This window comes from Crotalus tigris, unplaced genomic scaffold, assembly GCF_016545835.1.
Source record: "Crotalus tigris isolate CLP2741 ecotype Arizona unplaced genomic scaffold, ASM1654583v1 scf7180000018371.15429387391:27106975, whole genome shotgun sequence".
NCBI lineage: Eukaryota > Metazoa > Chordata > Lepidosauria > Squamata > Viperidae > Crotalus > Crotalus tigris.
The window spans coordinates 12,193,257-12,208,561 of NW_024096970.1; the positions used below are offsets into that span (position 1 = coordinate 12,193,257).

Here is a 15,305-nt window from a genome sequence, read left to right on the forward strand (position 1 = left end):
TATTGCCTTGAAGTGATGAAATGTGTTCTTTACAAACATAAAGTCTGGTTACAGCAAAGAGTAAGCTTATATATAAAGTATTAAATATGGTTAAGCTGTTGAAATACAGAAGAATTTTTAAAAGTAACCTTATGGAATATTTTCAGAAAGTAAATGATAAAATACGACTGATGTAATTTTAATTTCTATTTCATGGACAGCATAAAACTCACATAAAAACATTCCACTGTTAAATATTTGCTGTTCATAAATTTAGTGACTATAAAAAAAAATGCTTCAGGATATTTTATGCAGTTAAAATGAAGAATTTATTGTATATACAGTTAAACAGTTACATTCTTCAAAGAAATGGATATGGTACTTAAAATAGATTTAGCATGAAAGTACAATAGAGACAAATTAGACTAAAACGGAAGTTATTTTTTACTTAAGAGAGCACAAAACTTGAAATAACAGACAATAAATTGCATTATTAACCAGGACAGTAAAAAACTGTACAGTACAAGCAACACAATACAATAAATTATGGTCAATGAGGCAGTCTTTGATTTGGGATCAAAAGGACAAAATAAGGGATGCTAAAATCTCATAAATCCACCATATCTCTTTTCCATCTCTGGAACCTCTTTGGAATAATTTTCTCCATCATCATCTGAAGGAAGAAGCATATCAGCAAAACGCTTGAGAAATCCACCATATCTTTTCTGGTAGTCCAGCCACCATTCTGGCCTTCCTACTCTTCTCATGAAACCACCATATCTCTTTTGTAACTCTTTGGCATCACCTTCCAACTCTGGACTGCGCTTTATGCTTCTCATGAAGCCACCATATCTCTTAAGGACATCACTATCACTATCACTCAAGTCCTGATAGTGTCCTGTTTCAGCATTTTCCTCTGTTGCAAGAAGCTCCTTTAGAAGATCAGACGAATTAGCTAAACCATCATCATCTGAATCTTTCTTCATAAACCCTCCGTATCTTTTAGCAAGAATTTCTCCATCCTTGGGCTCCTCCTCTGGTTCTACATGATAGAGCTCATCCATCTTTTTCATAAAGCCACCATATCTTTTCATGAAGCCACCATATTTTTTGGCTAGCAAATGGCTTTCATCCTCTTTTGGACTGTCCATTAGGATGCTGCTGCTTTCTTGGGGAAGGCCCAGTTTAGTCATCTGAAGAAGTTCCTTGCAGGTTTCCCAGGCTTTGGCAGAAGGCAGTTTTCCTTCACATTCTAGTGTACATGCCTGAAAAATAGTTTGTTTTATAAAGTTATTTTAGAAATAGCAATAACATTTGACATATTGTCTTGTGTTTCAGAATTTTAAATTCTGAATATGGCCAAACAAAACAAAACAAATATACTTGACCTTTTAAAATTCTTCCTGAACTGATGATCTAAGTAATTTCTAAACATAGGAATTGAAAAGATGGAATTAAAAAATTAAAAAGATGTACTCCTCTAAACAGTAGTCTAATAATAGTGATAAAAATTTTGCATGATTTGTAAAATATAGAATTGTTGAGTTTATGGATAGAAGAAAGTGCTCTTGCAAAAAATATTTTTAAGGAATATAATGTCTCACACATCCACACAATGTGAAACTGAATATAGTCAGACTGCCCCTGTCTTCCAGTTTGTTAAAAAATTCTGTAGAAAATATTTGGGATTGGTTAAAAGTGTACAAGAGGAACAGAGGAGTGGCATAAAAGTGACTGAACCAATGATCAGATTATATAAGTATATTGAAAATAAATATATATTTATTGCACAATCCTGTTTCTAAGTGTGATTATTGTAATACAACTTTTTTGAAATAAGTATTTCAGATTTTTGCATGTTATATCAATAAAACTGCTGCAAAATCACTTCATAAAAAATAACAGACTAACTACATTTTTAAGGATGCTGCAGAATAACTTTATTAAAATTAATCCCCAAAGCCTTCTTAAGTAAAACTTTACTAAGTAACAGCTTTAAAGTATTAAATAATAATGAATATTATCCTATGATCTTTCTTCATCATGGTCATGGAAGATACTAACTAGGAGATTTCCCACTAAAGGAAGGAAATAGCACAGTAATTTTTACCAATGGCTTCTTCCTACTGCAGCATATTGCATGTAGTTTTCCCAGCCTCTGCAAAAACACACAGAACTTCAGGATAGGGAAAAATGGTGAGAATTATTTCCCTGCCCCTTTTCTATAGCATAAAAAAGAACTAGACTAAATTACCCTTTAGATCTCTTGAAATCAACAAGGCACATCAGTTTTTATTAATTAAAATCACACTGTTTTGATGAGTCTATGCCTAAACTTGAATCTATCAGTCTGTATACAGTGTTATAATTTGAGCAGTTGATTTATGCCAGGGGTAGGCAACCTTGGCTTTTTTATGACTCGTGGACTTCAACTCAATGGCTCAGCATGGAAACTTCTCCCTTTCTCCTCAGCATGGCTGGCTCAGGAATTCTGGGAGTTGAAGTCCACGAGTCATAAAAGAGCCAAGGTTGCCTATCCCTAATTTATGCCAATAAAGGATATTAATTTTTAAACAGAAGGTGTTGCTTAAAATGATCTAGTTGGATCAGTAAAGTGATTTCAGAGTTCTTTCAACTGAGAAACACTAGTGTCCATAAATCCCATTCTTTCCTATCTGCTTAATTTGTGTTGTTGCTCATTCCATTTCATTGAAGGCAATCCTGGAAATAAGGCATGGATAGCAAGCACATTTGCTAAGGCATCTCTGGATTTAGTACATAATTGCATGCTTACTTGTTGACTGTTCTGATTATCTGATAGAACTCAAGGTAAAGCTCTTATGCAAGGTTTTGCAATTATCCAGACAGATTACTGGTGCTGCCTAAGCTAACTACCTTTGCCTCGTATTGCACAGTTGGATTAAAGAGAAGTATGTCAGCAATGTTGCATAAGTAGTTCAGTACTTCATAATTACATAATTCTTTGAAATTATAATTCAAGCAACCATCTGTAAATGTCTCATTCTGTACTGTAATTTGAATACTTTGAATCATATAAGCTATAAATCCTCCATTTATCCTTCATTTAAGGGATTGAAAACAATTTTGAATAAAGACAACATACACAAATACACATATCTCTCTCCATTTAAACGATTATATATGACTATGAAGTTTAAGGGCTTAAGCTGATAAAAGCAAAACAAAAAGCATATATTAGTTGGCAGTTCAGCTAGTTTTAAAACTAGTAAGGTTTTCTCCAGATATTCTATAATCACTGTTGCTGATAAATCGAAACGTGTGATGGAATATGCACTTGGAGAAGAAATGAGGGGAGGGGGATTCCAGCAGGCAGTACATTCCAGAGATAAACCCAAATTAAGGGACTGCGCAATCCAAAGCTGGATGGGTAAGGGAGGAAGACGTTCCAGATAGCCACATCCTAGAATCTTTCAGCAGAGTTCTACTATATTAGAGCAGGGGTGTCAAATTGTCAGCCCGCAGGCCGGATGCGTCATGCAAAAGCTGCGCCCACCCCCACTGCCGGCTATGGCAAAACTCTCCCGATATGTTGCGTGATGTCACATGACGTTGAGAGTCTGACATGTCTGTATTAGAGGGTTTTAGCTTTAGTCAGGCAAGATTTTGTCTGTTAGGTATAAACAAATGAAGAACTGGATTCAATTGGATTTCATTATATTGTTGTTGTCCTTGAGTCTGACAAAAGTTTCCTTATTGTGTGATGTTCTCAGAAACTGGGATGGCATCCATTTTGATGTATGGAATACGGTATAATTAAAAATTCTACTCAAATGCTGCTTTCAAGGAAATTGGTTTAAGAAACCTCAGAATTATTTCAGAACTATTTTGCTGAATCTTGGCAGGAATGTTTTCTCATGCTGTTTGAGATGATAGACAGACAGACAGACAGACAAGACAGATGATAGACAAAAAGACAGATGCACAGACAGATAAATATGCATACATGCATATAAATAAAATATTTTTGCTGCTTGATTCAATAAGTAGTGGTTGAATTATATGAAAGGTGATTTCAAACACAGGTTGAAGAAAGAAATGCATCTTATAATTAACATCCCTAAATATTCTATTAATTTCCATACTAAATAAAGATTAAACTGTATAAAATCTGTACACTGTACGCTTAATATTAAACATTTTGAGCCATGAGAATTCATTTGGAGTAGCCGAATAGAACAAAGATCAATATGTATACTGAACCTATTCCTAATTTACTCAGCTTTATTTCTTCAGTGCTATTATAATTTAGTACATAGAACATACAATAACAATGTTGGACATTTGAAGGGATATTTGAAACCTTCTAGTTTAATTCCCAGCTTGAGGAGGAGACCCTCTATCATTCTAAATAAATGGTTGTCCAATCTCTTTTGAACACCTTCAATGATGGAGTACCCAAAATTTCTGGAAGCCAGTTGTTTCACTGATTCATTGTTCTCACTGTCAGGAAATTTCTCCCAGATTCGATCTTTCTTTAAGGATCTTCCATTTGTTACTTCTTGTTCTGCCCTCAGGTTCTTTGGAGAATAGGTCAACCCACTGTTCTCTGTGAGAACCTTTAGTACTGGAAAACTGCTATCATTCCTTCTCTTAGCCCTTCTCTTCTTTAGACTAGACATACCGAGTTCTCTCAACCATTCATCATATAGGTCAGCCTTGAGATCCCTGTTGCTCTTCTCTGTACTTTCTTTAGGGTCTCAACATCTTTTTTGTATTGTGGGGACTATGGTAACTTTTCCCCCCAAAATTGGTCCATTCTTGATCTGCAAAATTTAATACTAAAAGGTATGGTTAATCAGCCTATAACCATTTTCATTCATAGCTTTCAGAAAGCAAATGTTGGTTTTATTAGGTCTCTGACACTCATTGTCCTGTTCCATATATCAGTCTAACTGAAATAATGTAGTTTTTCCAAAGGTAATTCTAATTGTTTTGAATTCATCATGGTTGGAAGCAAATAGGTCACATTCTTGCAAGATGAAATATATAATTTCCTTCCTTGACTGACTTTTTCTCTAATTTCTGATTACTAAAAGGATATTAGGAACTTCAGAAACTAGAATAAAAAAGGATCTAGGCCCAAGGTTTATAAGTCAGAGCATCTTAATGGACAGTCCTTAGCTCCTGCATATGTGATTAATTCAAACTATTGAAGTTGATCATTAGCTTTTTTTATAATAAATGTTTCTTGTTCAAACTGAGAGTTTGCTATTGCTTTACTTACACATTCGTTTCTTACTTTTGCTTTTGTTTTTCATGCTTGGAATTGTACTAGCTTGATTTACCAGTTACGACTGTGGCTTTCTTCTACCAGTTTATTTCTTGTAGCTCAGTTTTGATGAAGGAATAATTTATATTCATTAGGGATTCTTTGAGAACCCTTAGGGGTTTATCACTTTTCTCTGAAGTAAGAAAATTCTGCATGCTTGAATATGAATATTTGGCTATAAATTATACCCAGTATACTTCAATAGAATCATGATGCAATTATCATTAGCATAGAGCTGTATGTGAACTTTATTATACAGAAACATTTTGAAAATTCCTTGGTTTTCAAAGTCTGACAGAATAGTTAGCAATTTTTTTGCCTCCCACTAGTGTTAAATCTCATATCCAAAACATTTTTAACCTCTGCAGTATATCCTATTGTGATTATGGTGTGAATGCATATATTCACCTGGGTAACTATCAACCATTGATCAATAATCCTAACTTAATAGATTTGATGTGAAAAAATAACAAAATCGCAGAATTAAGTGAATGTAATAGATTAACATTAAAGTCACCAACAGCCAAAAACTTTTTAGTAGGCTAAAGGAAAAAGAACCAAATATGTAATTAGTAAACTGCGATACCCCTTGTAGCATTAAGTTATGCTATTTCCTGTGTATAACTTTATTTTATGAGAAAGCTTTCATTCTTTATGAAAATAATGCCTATTTTTTCACTTCTGCTGTTCTAAACTAAGAAGGAACCAAACAAAATAGTTATGGAAAGGACTTATTATTCAGGATGAGATTAAACAAAAGGAAAAATAAATGGCTAGCTACTCAAATTTAAACAATATATTTATGAGTTAAAAAAATCAAGTGATTAATTGCAATTCATTTTGCTCTCTTATCTGATGTAAACTTATGCTTATTTGCTCAGAAGTATATCCATCTTTACTCATTGGAATTGACTCATGGAAGTCTACATAGATACATTCACCTGATTCCATCCAATTATGCTGGTTTATAACTCTCATTTTTGGCCAATACAACCATCCCTGAAGTTCTTCAAAGTCTATTGTAATTTAAATGATGCCTTTTGTGGTCATAGAACTACCTTGTACTATCTTTATCTTCAGAGAGCTATTAATTCATTTCCACAATGAAAATCTGATAAAGGAAGAGGTGCTCAACCTTTTGGCTCTGCGGCTTTTATTTTATTTTGCCTCAATTTTCTTTGTGATAGTAATTAATAACCTGATTATTTTAGTTAATATTGTCTTTTAAAATGTATATATTTATTGGAATAATAATGAAGCTAATGATTCTAATTATTTAACAGGAGTATGGTTGAACTCAAACTGCTCTTGCTTTTCATGTGCATGCTGAAGAATGAGTGTAAAACTTGAAAAACAATACCTTTTTATCTCTTTCAAAAATATATTTTGGAAAAAAGTCTGGGAGCTTAATATCATGAAGAGTCAACTGCTGTTTTGCTTTTGAGTTGCAAAGGAGATCGACAGCTAAGAACATAGCAGACACATGCTTTTCTCTATGTCAATCTTATTAGTTTCAATTGTCTTACTTAATTATTAACCAAAGAGATTATATAGAAGAATGCACATGCTCTTATGGATCTGATTATATTTTAAAAACAAATACACAGAAGAAAGACAATGGGGGAGAGGGCAAGAGAAAGGATGTACATTAATATATGATATTTTAAAAATTCATATTGTTTTGGGTCAGATTAGACCCCAAAAGGTAAAATGCAAACCAGGTTCAAATATCACCTGAAACTGAAACAATGTGACCCTTGTCTCCCAGCCTTACCCAATTCCTAGAGTTGTGAGAACAATATGAAAAGACATTAAGAAGAGAATCATATCCTATGCTTAGGCTGATAGAATAGAACAAATAAATACAAGAGTATTTTAAAAAATATTTGCTATCGGGAATGGAGCACTATTTGAATAATAAAAGCTCAATTTCTCCTGCATATCAGTGTAGCTATATAGTTATAAAAATGTAAGAAAGTAGACACTAATTGGATAAAACCTCTCCTATAAGCTTTGGCAAAAATATATACAATCTAGAATAGCCAGATAAAAACTGGATCTCCAAAAGTTGAAAACGTGTGCTATACCTTCTCAAGTGTACTTTCATGCCAGAATCAAGCCCAGGTTTTAAACAGAAATTTCAATCTTTCCTGGATCATATTATTCTCACAAGAGTTCATGTGAGACTTAATTGATCCAGCTTGATAAAATGAGATGGTTGACAGTTTCCAAGTTTTTATCTTCATCAAACTCACTGAAAGGGGGAGGCCACAGAAACCAACAATAGCAATAATTATGCCATCACTATATTATGAGATAAGCAAGATACAGGGAAACAATATAATCAGTGCTTTTTTTGTAAAAAAAAAAAAGTGCTGGAACTCACACACATCATACAACCCGCCTTGCCTACCCTACAAGGTTCCATCCAAAAAAGGTGCCGGAACTTCGTTCTGGGCGTTCTATGAGAAAAAAAGCCTTGCATATAATTGAGGCACTATTGTTTGTACTAATTCTAAAACTCATAGCTTTCATTAAGTTTGCAACATGATGAGCTGAAATATGTGAAAAGCATTCCATCTTATTTGCTATTCCATTCATTGTTTAGCAGGTTACAGCAAAAGCAAGCATTTTCCAATACAGAGAGTTAAAGAGGACTTGTTTGCTCATTGATCTGGCTGTGATGGAATAGAGGAATATAACCAATGAATTTAATACATATTTATTATTAATTAGTCAATGAAGTATATATAACTTGAATATTTAATGTATAGTACTGTTAAGATTGATAGCTACTTTGTGTTGTGGTGTAAGGCAATAGGCTGAGATACCATGAGTTCCAGTTTTAGACAGAAACCCAGATGGGTCAGCCCAAGGAAGAAAACAGTAGCAAACCACTTAGGAAAAAAAAAACAAACAGGGAAAAAAAAAACCACTTAAGAAAAAAAAAAGCCAACAAAAATTCAGGGACTTGTCCCGGCTAATGCCAGAAGTCAAGATTAATTTGAAAGTACAAAAAAAATAAAATACAATAATAACATTAAAAAACATCAATTTTCAAGCAATATTTTACTAGTGAATGAAGTCATAACACTTAAACACATTGGGGAGGAAAATTATATAAATAATACTTTATGTACTATTATAATTTTGTTGATGAAGAACATTGGCTAATCTTCAGTGTTGTAGTGCTTCTATCTGTAGTTGATATACATTAGATTCAGTGCACTGTGTGAAAGTATACATGGACAATAAACTGTAATATAAGTTCTTCAGTGATAATTCAAATCCATCATTGAGTGACTAATCTAAGTTAGTTATCTAATTCTGAGTATGTAATCTATTTGTGCAACTATGAAGTATCAAGCTGAGCCAGGAGAAAGAATCTCAAAATAACAATGAGTAAATTCTGCTTACCAAGGGGTTGATATCAGCATGATACATCAATTGATGGGCACAGGATGCACAATCTTTTGCACATTCTGCCTGAACAGTAAGGATAAGGTATGCGTTAAGAGCCAAAAGCAAGAAATAACACCTCAGAAGCAATGTCATGGTCTGTAAAAAGAAGAAGAATTAAACTCAGTCACAGTATTCCCTTTTTTAATAATAGCAATATATTGCATTAACAAATACATATGGAAAAAGAATCCAAAGTATAATGTTGCAGCATCCAATCTGGGTCGGTCACTCTTCCAAGCTTTTGGATTTGTGCTGGAACTCATCCTCAGGGAACTTGTTTCTCGCAGAGTGTGTGATTTGGACTATTCTCTGTGTGGTATTTACAGTGTATGGCGACTGATTGTCCCAGTGACCAACCCAGATTGGATCCTGCAGTAATGTCTATCATTACATATATGGACAATTTCACACATGATGCTAGAAACAATTAATGAACATACAATTAGAATACATTATTTGAAATTGAGTGCAACCCCCCCTTATCAGATCTCAAATAGCTCCTTTCATAATAAACAGAACAATCCTTTTACAAATATTGGCTTTTATACAGAGTTTCAGTAGAACTCTGGAAAAAAAGGAGGGAAAAATCTTAGTAGCAAACTAAGCAAAGAATAAAATACTTCACATACTTTCACGGGATGATTTAACCGTGAACAATGAACACTTCCAGATCCTATAATATGAACCAGCGGCGAACGAATTTTATCCCGTTCACCTGAAATCTGATTCCATTTTCATCCCCGCCGGCAATGAGCCACGGGAGGCGGGCGAGTGAAACCCAGGCTCTAAGTCTAAAAAAAAAGAGAAAAATCTGGAGAAGGCTAGACTTGGAGCTCAGCTGTCCCCTCCTTCGCCACACGCCCAGACTTACATTTCTTCTCTGCTCCGGGATATACGGTGCGCTTCTGAAGTGAGCTCTAGCTCAGAGCCTCTCGGCGAAGATCCCACGGAAGAACCCTGCGGGGGCTTTCTTCCGAAGAAGCTAACTGACTGCAGGGGAAAGAAAGAAAAGAAAAGAGAAAGAAATGAACAACGGAAGGGAGGGGGGAGAGGAAAGGCATGGCAGCTGGCGAAGAACGACCTACTGCAATACTACAAATCAATCTTACCGAAGAGAAGAGTAGCGGTGCTGGGACTACTTCCTTCGCTTCCCAAGAAGGGTATCTCTTGTAGCTTCGGAACTCTTCAGCAAAATCAGGAGCAAAGAAGTGGAGAAGGCGACTTTATAATTAGTCAAAAAAGAAGACGCGGACACCATTCTCCCAATCGCCTACTGCCCTCTGTGTGACGCAAGACTTACGCCATCCAGTAGGAGTAAAGCATCTGGTACGGGGTGGGGGGAGATGGGGGGAGACGTATCAGCCTGCCTAGGGCCAAAGCAAGACTCACGATTCTGTTGTTCCCTTGAGTGAGTGGGTGGATGTGATAGTCATTCCCACCTGATCAGGATGATATTTCATCCCAGGATAGCTTCTCCCTACCACCCCAAGTTCCAGTGGGGCCTTCCATGTTGACCCTTGGGTCCAATCACCTTTGGCTACATGGGATTTTCAAAAGTTCTTCCTTTCTGCTGGAGGGTTCTGATCCAGATCCCCATCCCAGGGAAAGCTGGAGTGGGGTTTACTTCTTTTTAACATACAGAGGGCCCTGGTAGTAAGGAAGAAAAAAGCAGATTTCATCAGTCAGGATAGTAATAGTGATAAAAATAATGGTGATGGTGACAGGCAAGGCAATTGGGGTCATTTAATTCAAGAGAAGGGCATATGAATGTATTTTTTCTGAAGCTATATATAATGTATATGTATTTAATGTGAAGAAAGGATTACTGTACGAAATATATGTGTTGCTAATAATGAAATCCAATTTTAAGTACACACTAAGGGTTTGAATGCCAGAGTTTACTTTGACTGCTATATAGATCTATCAGGAAAACAATTTACTGTAAAAAAAGGTAGCAGTAAACAACACTGCTGTTATGAAGGACAGCTTGAAATAATACACAACTGTTATATCATTTTTGGGGGAAAAATGCTATCCTTTTACATGTTACCACACAGTAGTCATTTTTTTTTTTTTGCTGAAAACAAATGAGAGCCAATAAATGTTCAAGGGCAGCAGATTTGTTGGCAATAAAATGTTTAATATATATATATATATTTTAAAAAAATGTCTTTGAAACAAAACTTTTAACACATAATTTTTGTGATGTTAGATGAGATTTCTGTGACTTTGAATGACTTTTAATATACTTTTAGTTATCTTCAAAACAAGTATCTTTTAAAATGATAAACATTCACTGTCTATAAAGTATTGGTTGATTCTATTTACTACCTTACTCTGGAATAAACTGTATGCCATTTTTAAAAGCTGCATCAAAAAAGGAAAAAAATATACAAATTCAGATACCCCCTTTTTATATATTTGATTAACTTTAGGTGAACACCATTCTAAAAATCGTACATTGTGGAAAAGCATCCCTGCGAAGAGAAGCAATCAATTCAGTGATGTCAGGCAGAACACTAATTAATCAATTAAATGATTCTTCATGTCAAGAGTAGATACTAGAAGAAAGGCTTGAAGCCAAGAAAGTGTCTCAATTAGCTATATTGAAATAAATCTCTATTTTAATAGTATAACTTCCATAAATCCCATTACAAGGAAGTAGGTTTCAATTGGTTGTTCTATTATTGGTGAAATGAATGAATGGGCACGTGCTTATTTTGTACATGAAGTCCAAAAAGAAATTCAAATCATTAGAACCTAAAGAACCCTGAGCCAGATTGCTGATGATTACATGGACATTTACATCTTATTTTACTCAATTCATATTAAAATGATTTGCCATTATCTTTGTTCAGATTTTTAAAGTTTTTTAATCTAGTCTAGCCTGTCTATTTATCTGGCCCTTCTTAGGCTCCTCTCAGCTGAGATATGAGATACTTAGTAACTCATATCCTTTTATTTTATTGTCCTTTATCTTCATTATGTATTTTTTCCAGATGCCAGAAGACTGGGTTTTTTTGTGTTATTCATATTGTGTATAGAAAGCATTCCCACAAATGATCGAAAATCACAGCTTCTGATTGCTTCATAATTTTCTAGAATTCATAAAAATTGAATGGATAGCTGTTAAAACTATTCTAATTCAGAGAAAAAAATGAAATGAAGATGAGAAATACAGATGTTTTGAAAAGATACAGAATATATACTTGAAAAAAAAGTTTTTGAAGAGGCAGAGCAAAGAAGATGGTTCACTAGATATTGCCCTTGCTATAGTTTCAACTGACAAAGTCATCAACACCATAGCCAAAAAGGCACGAAGAGTTCAAAATACTGCTAAGGACCACGACCTGAATCCTCAGTCTTCAAGTCTGCAGGATCCATTTTGTTTTATAGTTTTAAAAATAGAATATTGAGATTTGATGATTCCAAGATTCTTAAAGTAATCCTTTAAGTAATCCTAGCAACTCATAGTTGGTCCAGATGAAAATCCACTTCTGGCTATCCTAAACCTTTTTTTTTTAATGTCATTCATATTAGGACAGAGATATTGTCTTGTTACTATTGTTTGCAAATTGAAAATGATCCAGAAAACTTTCTATTTTTGATGTAATAACTTAATAAGAAATAGGAAATATAAGACAGGAAAATAGAATTTATTGTGGTAGTGATTTGGAGACATCATATCAACATTATGATTATGATTTGGAGACAGTGTATCAACATTATGTTTCTGTGATCCCACAAATGATTACCACAAGACATTGTCTATTTTAAATTTTTGTAACACATTTCCCTTATCCGTATTATAATTTTTCCTCTTGCTGTCACTCTTTCATCTTTTGTTTACAGAGTAAGAACCCAGAAAAAAGCAAAAGGCACCTTGGGCATTCCTTGAACTTCCACTTTGCATTTAATCTTCCCTGTATCTTTTTTCAGTCAGTTTTGTACACTAGATGGCACTCATTGCCTTGCAGCAGATTTTCAAAGGCAGTCATTTTAACAGCAAGGAAAGTTTATTCAATACTGATGTTGACTGAAAATCATACCTTAAGGCACAATAAGCCATTATAAACATGATCTGAGGGTATGGTTGTGTCTCTGTGTAGTCCATAATCTAGAAAGTGAAGCTTTAGGTCAATTATAAACCTGTATGACAGAAAACAAGCTGAATAAGGTTTCTGTTTGTATCTATTAGACTGAAATGTTGGAAAAGATGGACCGATGGTCTCAAAGTAATCAGAGAGATGCCAGGGCTGGAACTACCGGTACATGATTTAGAGTGGTATCTGAATTTGCGGTAAGGTGGATTAATGAGAGCTAGATAAATCCTTAAATCTACATCTGTATTTATAGGAAAACTAAACATTGTCATGTGGTGAATTAGACAACTGGCTCATATACAGTAAGCCTCTGTTAGATACTCTGATAATAGTCATAGCATTTTGTCCCTTTTATCTTCCAATGATTGCAGATTTGTCTTCACTGACTTTGCAAATTGCCAGCTTTTTGCTTAGGAATTTATCAGTCTGGAGGTTGATAAATACATTGACAAAATAAGTCATAATCATTACCTGTATTTAATAAATTTAGCATGGATTGCATTCAACCTTTCATTTCTATAGTGCATAATGTCTATTGTTTTTTAAAAAACACAACGGCTACAATTTAACCTAAAATAAATTATCCAAGAAAAAAAAAATGCACAGGAAAATCTGATTTTCAGTCCAGAACATAACTAGGTCACAGGTTTTTGTTTTTCAAATAATTTTTTTACAAAGAAGAAATTCATTTTGTTTCATTTTCATTGTCATGTAGGTCAATTATTCAGATAAATTTGGGTATTTTTTTGCATTTTGCAAAGGAATAAAAAATGAGAAAACAAAAATGCAAAGCACCTCTAGCAAATAGACAATGAGCTTTCTTTCATTACTTAGCTTACAGTAATAGTTTTGTAAGCATCCTATTAAAATACATTCTTGTGTTGGGATGATGCGTAGAATATAACATGAACACACAGCAAATATGAAGGTTTCTGTAGAATGCAAATGATTATCCTTCTTGTGTATTTTTTATCAACAAGAAAGAAAATGTTTAGAAATGTTTTATTAGAAATCGCTATTGACAGTTCAGTTTTGATAACCTAAGAGTTTAAAATAATGAAAATATCTTCAACATTCCTATAACTGGAGGGATGATTTTCAAACTCACTGGAGTAATTGTTTGCTAAATATTTTGAACAGTGAACAGTACACCTGTGTGTGAGAGAGAGAGAGTGATGGACTTTTATAATGTAATACACATTTTCCTGAGCATTCAGGCAATTATTGGCTAGTTTCTGTGAAATTGCTGTGGAAGAGACAGAATATTCTCAACTCCTGTAACATTCTAACAGTAACAACTGTTTAAATAATAAACATAATTAAATATTGAAAAAGTGCAAAACCACAACACTTTCTTGCAATAGAATTCTATGGTTATAAGAATTCTGTCATTTTCATTTTCTTGAAATGATTTTGTTCTAGTCTATTGAGAATTAAACAAAGTTGATTATGAAATTATTTTTGTTATTATACTTACAATCATGGTAGTTAATAGTACCATCTAATGCTAAGAGCAAGTTAAACTCATTGCCCTAAAAAGTGACTATCTGTTTAAATTAAAAGATGAATCCTTTACAGCTCAACATTTGGAAACAATCTAGACAGATCCATGTAGCTATCTTAGCGGCATTGGAGAAGTGCTATACTTTCGGCTTCTTCTGTGGTGTTTTTATGACTTCCCAGTTCAGTCTACAGCCTGATGATTCTCTGATGGGCTCCCATATTTTGTAATTAAACAAACTGAGTTGAACAGAGGTACTTAAAATGAGGTACCTGCGGACTATGGAAAGGTACCAGTGCCTGCATTAATTTGCATATTTGCTTTCCCATACCTAACTTAACCTTGAATTCTACAACTACTATGATTTCCTAAGGTTACATAAGATACTGACCCACAGATTAATAGCTCTGGCTAGGTTTTCATGAAACAAAGAAATTACAGTTGGATAGTTTTCTACATAAACAAACTTCTAATAAACAAGAAATACTTTTCTGGTTTAAGTGGGTTCTAATCAAACAATAAGCTGTAATCTTCAGAAAGGAACCTGGAATCTGTTTTCCAGCCAAATGTTCCTTTACAAAAGCTAGAATAACTATAAAGGGTCAGCCAGCATTAATCTTATCTAAAATGGAATGGAACAATCATAATGGTTAAAAGATAATGTTTGCCTTTAGATTGGAAAATTTAATCTGCAATACTCTCAAATTATGTAATGCTCATTGATACTTAAAGGAAAAAATAAAATAATTGTATATTTTATAATTCAGCTGATCTAAATATCACACTGAATCATATTTCTCAGACACAAATAGTCCTTATTTTAGTTATCATAATAACAAAATCTTGATATATATAAGTATTAATTATTTCAAGGCTAAATTCAGATGGTAGGGAGTGAACAGTATGTAAGCAAATTAAAAGCCACAATTTTCAAAAGGAAAAGGTTTAA

General features: G+C 33.9%; 1 protein-coding gene across 2 annotated transcripts; it reads right to left on the reverse strand.

Annotated features, from left to right (window-relative positions):
* Window positions 1-286: 286 nt before the first annotated feature.
* Window positions 287-10,547, reverse strand: PENK (proenkephalin). 2 transcript variants are annotated; one of them, XM_039351449.1, is made up of 5 exons: window positions 9,862-10,547; window positions 9,624-9,742; window positions 8,708-8,848; window positions 2,090-2,137; window positions 287-1,244 (listed from the first exon to the last, which is right to left on the reverse strand). In XM_039351449.1, the coding sequence occupies exons 3-5, from the start codon at window positions 8,843-8,845 to the stop codon at window positions 579-581; spliced, it is 852 nt and encodes a 283-aa protein (XP_039207383.1). In that variant the 5' UTR covers window positions 8,846-8,848; window positions 9,624-9,742; window positions 9,862-10,547; the 3' UTR covers window positions 287-578. The 2 variants fall into 2 exon arrangements, with proteins under 2 accessions (XP_039207383.1, XP_039207384.1); XM_039351450.1 differs by lacking the exon at window positions 2,090-2,137 and having other exon boundaries at window positions 9,862-10,506.
* Window positions 10,548-15,305: the final 4,758 nt, after the last annotated feature.

Excerpts from the sequence above, each read along its gene's own strand:
- PENK (XM_039351449.1), bottom strand. The coding sequence starts at position 8,845 with ATGACATTGCTTCTGAGGTGTTATTTCTTGCTTTTGGCTCTTAACGCA. Across the intron at positions 2,138-8,707 it reads ATGCTGATATCAACCCCTTG|AGGCTGGGAAAACTACATGC; the intron begins GTAAGCAGAATT and ends GTGTTTTTGCAG. Across the intron at positions 1,245-2,089 it reads GCAGTAGGAAGAAGCCATTG|GCATGTACACTAGAATGTGA; the intron begins GTAAAAATTACT and ends ACTATTTTTCAG.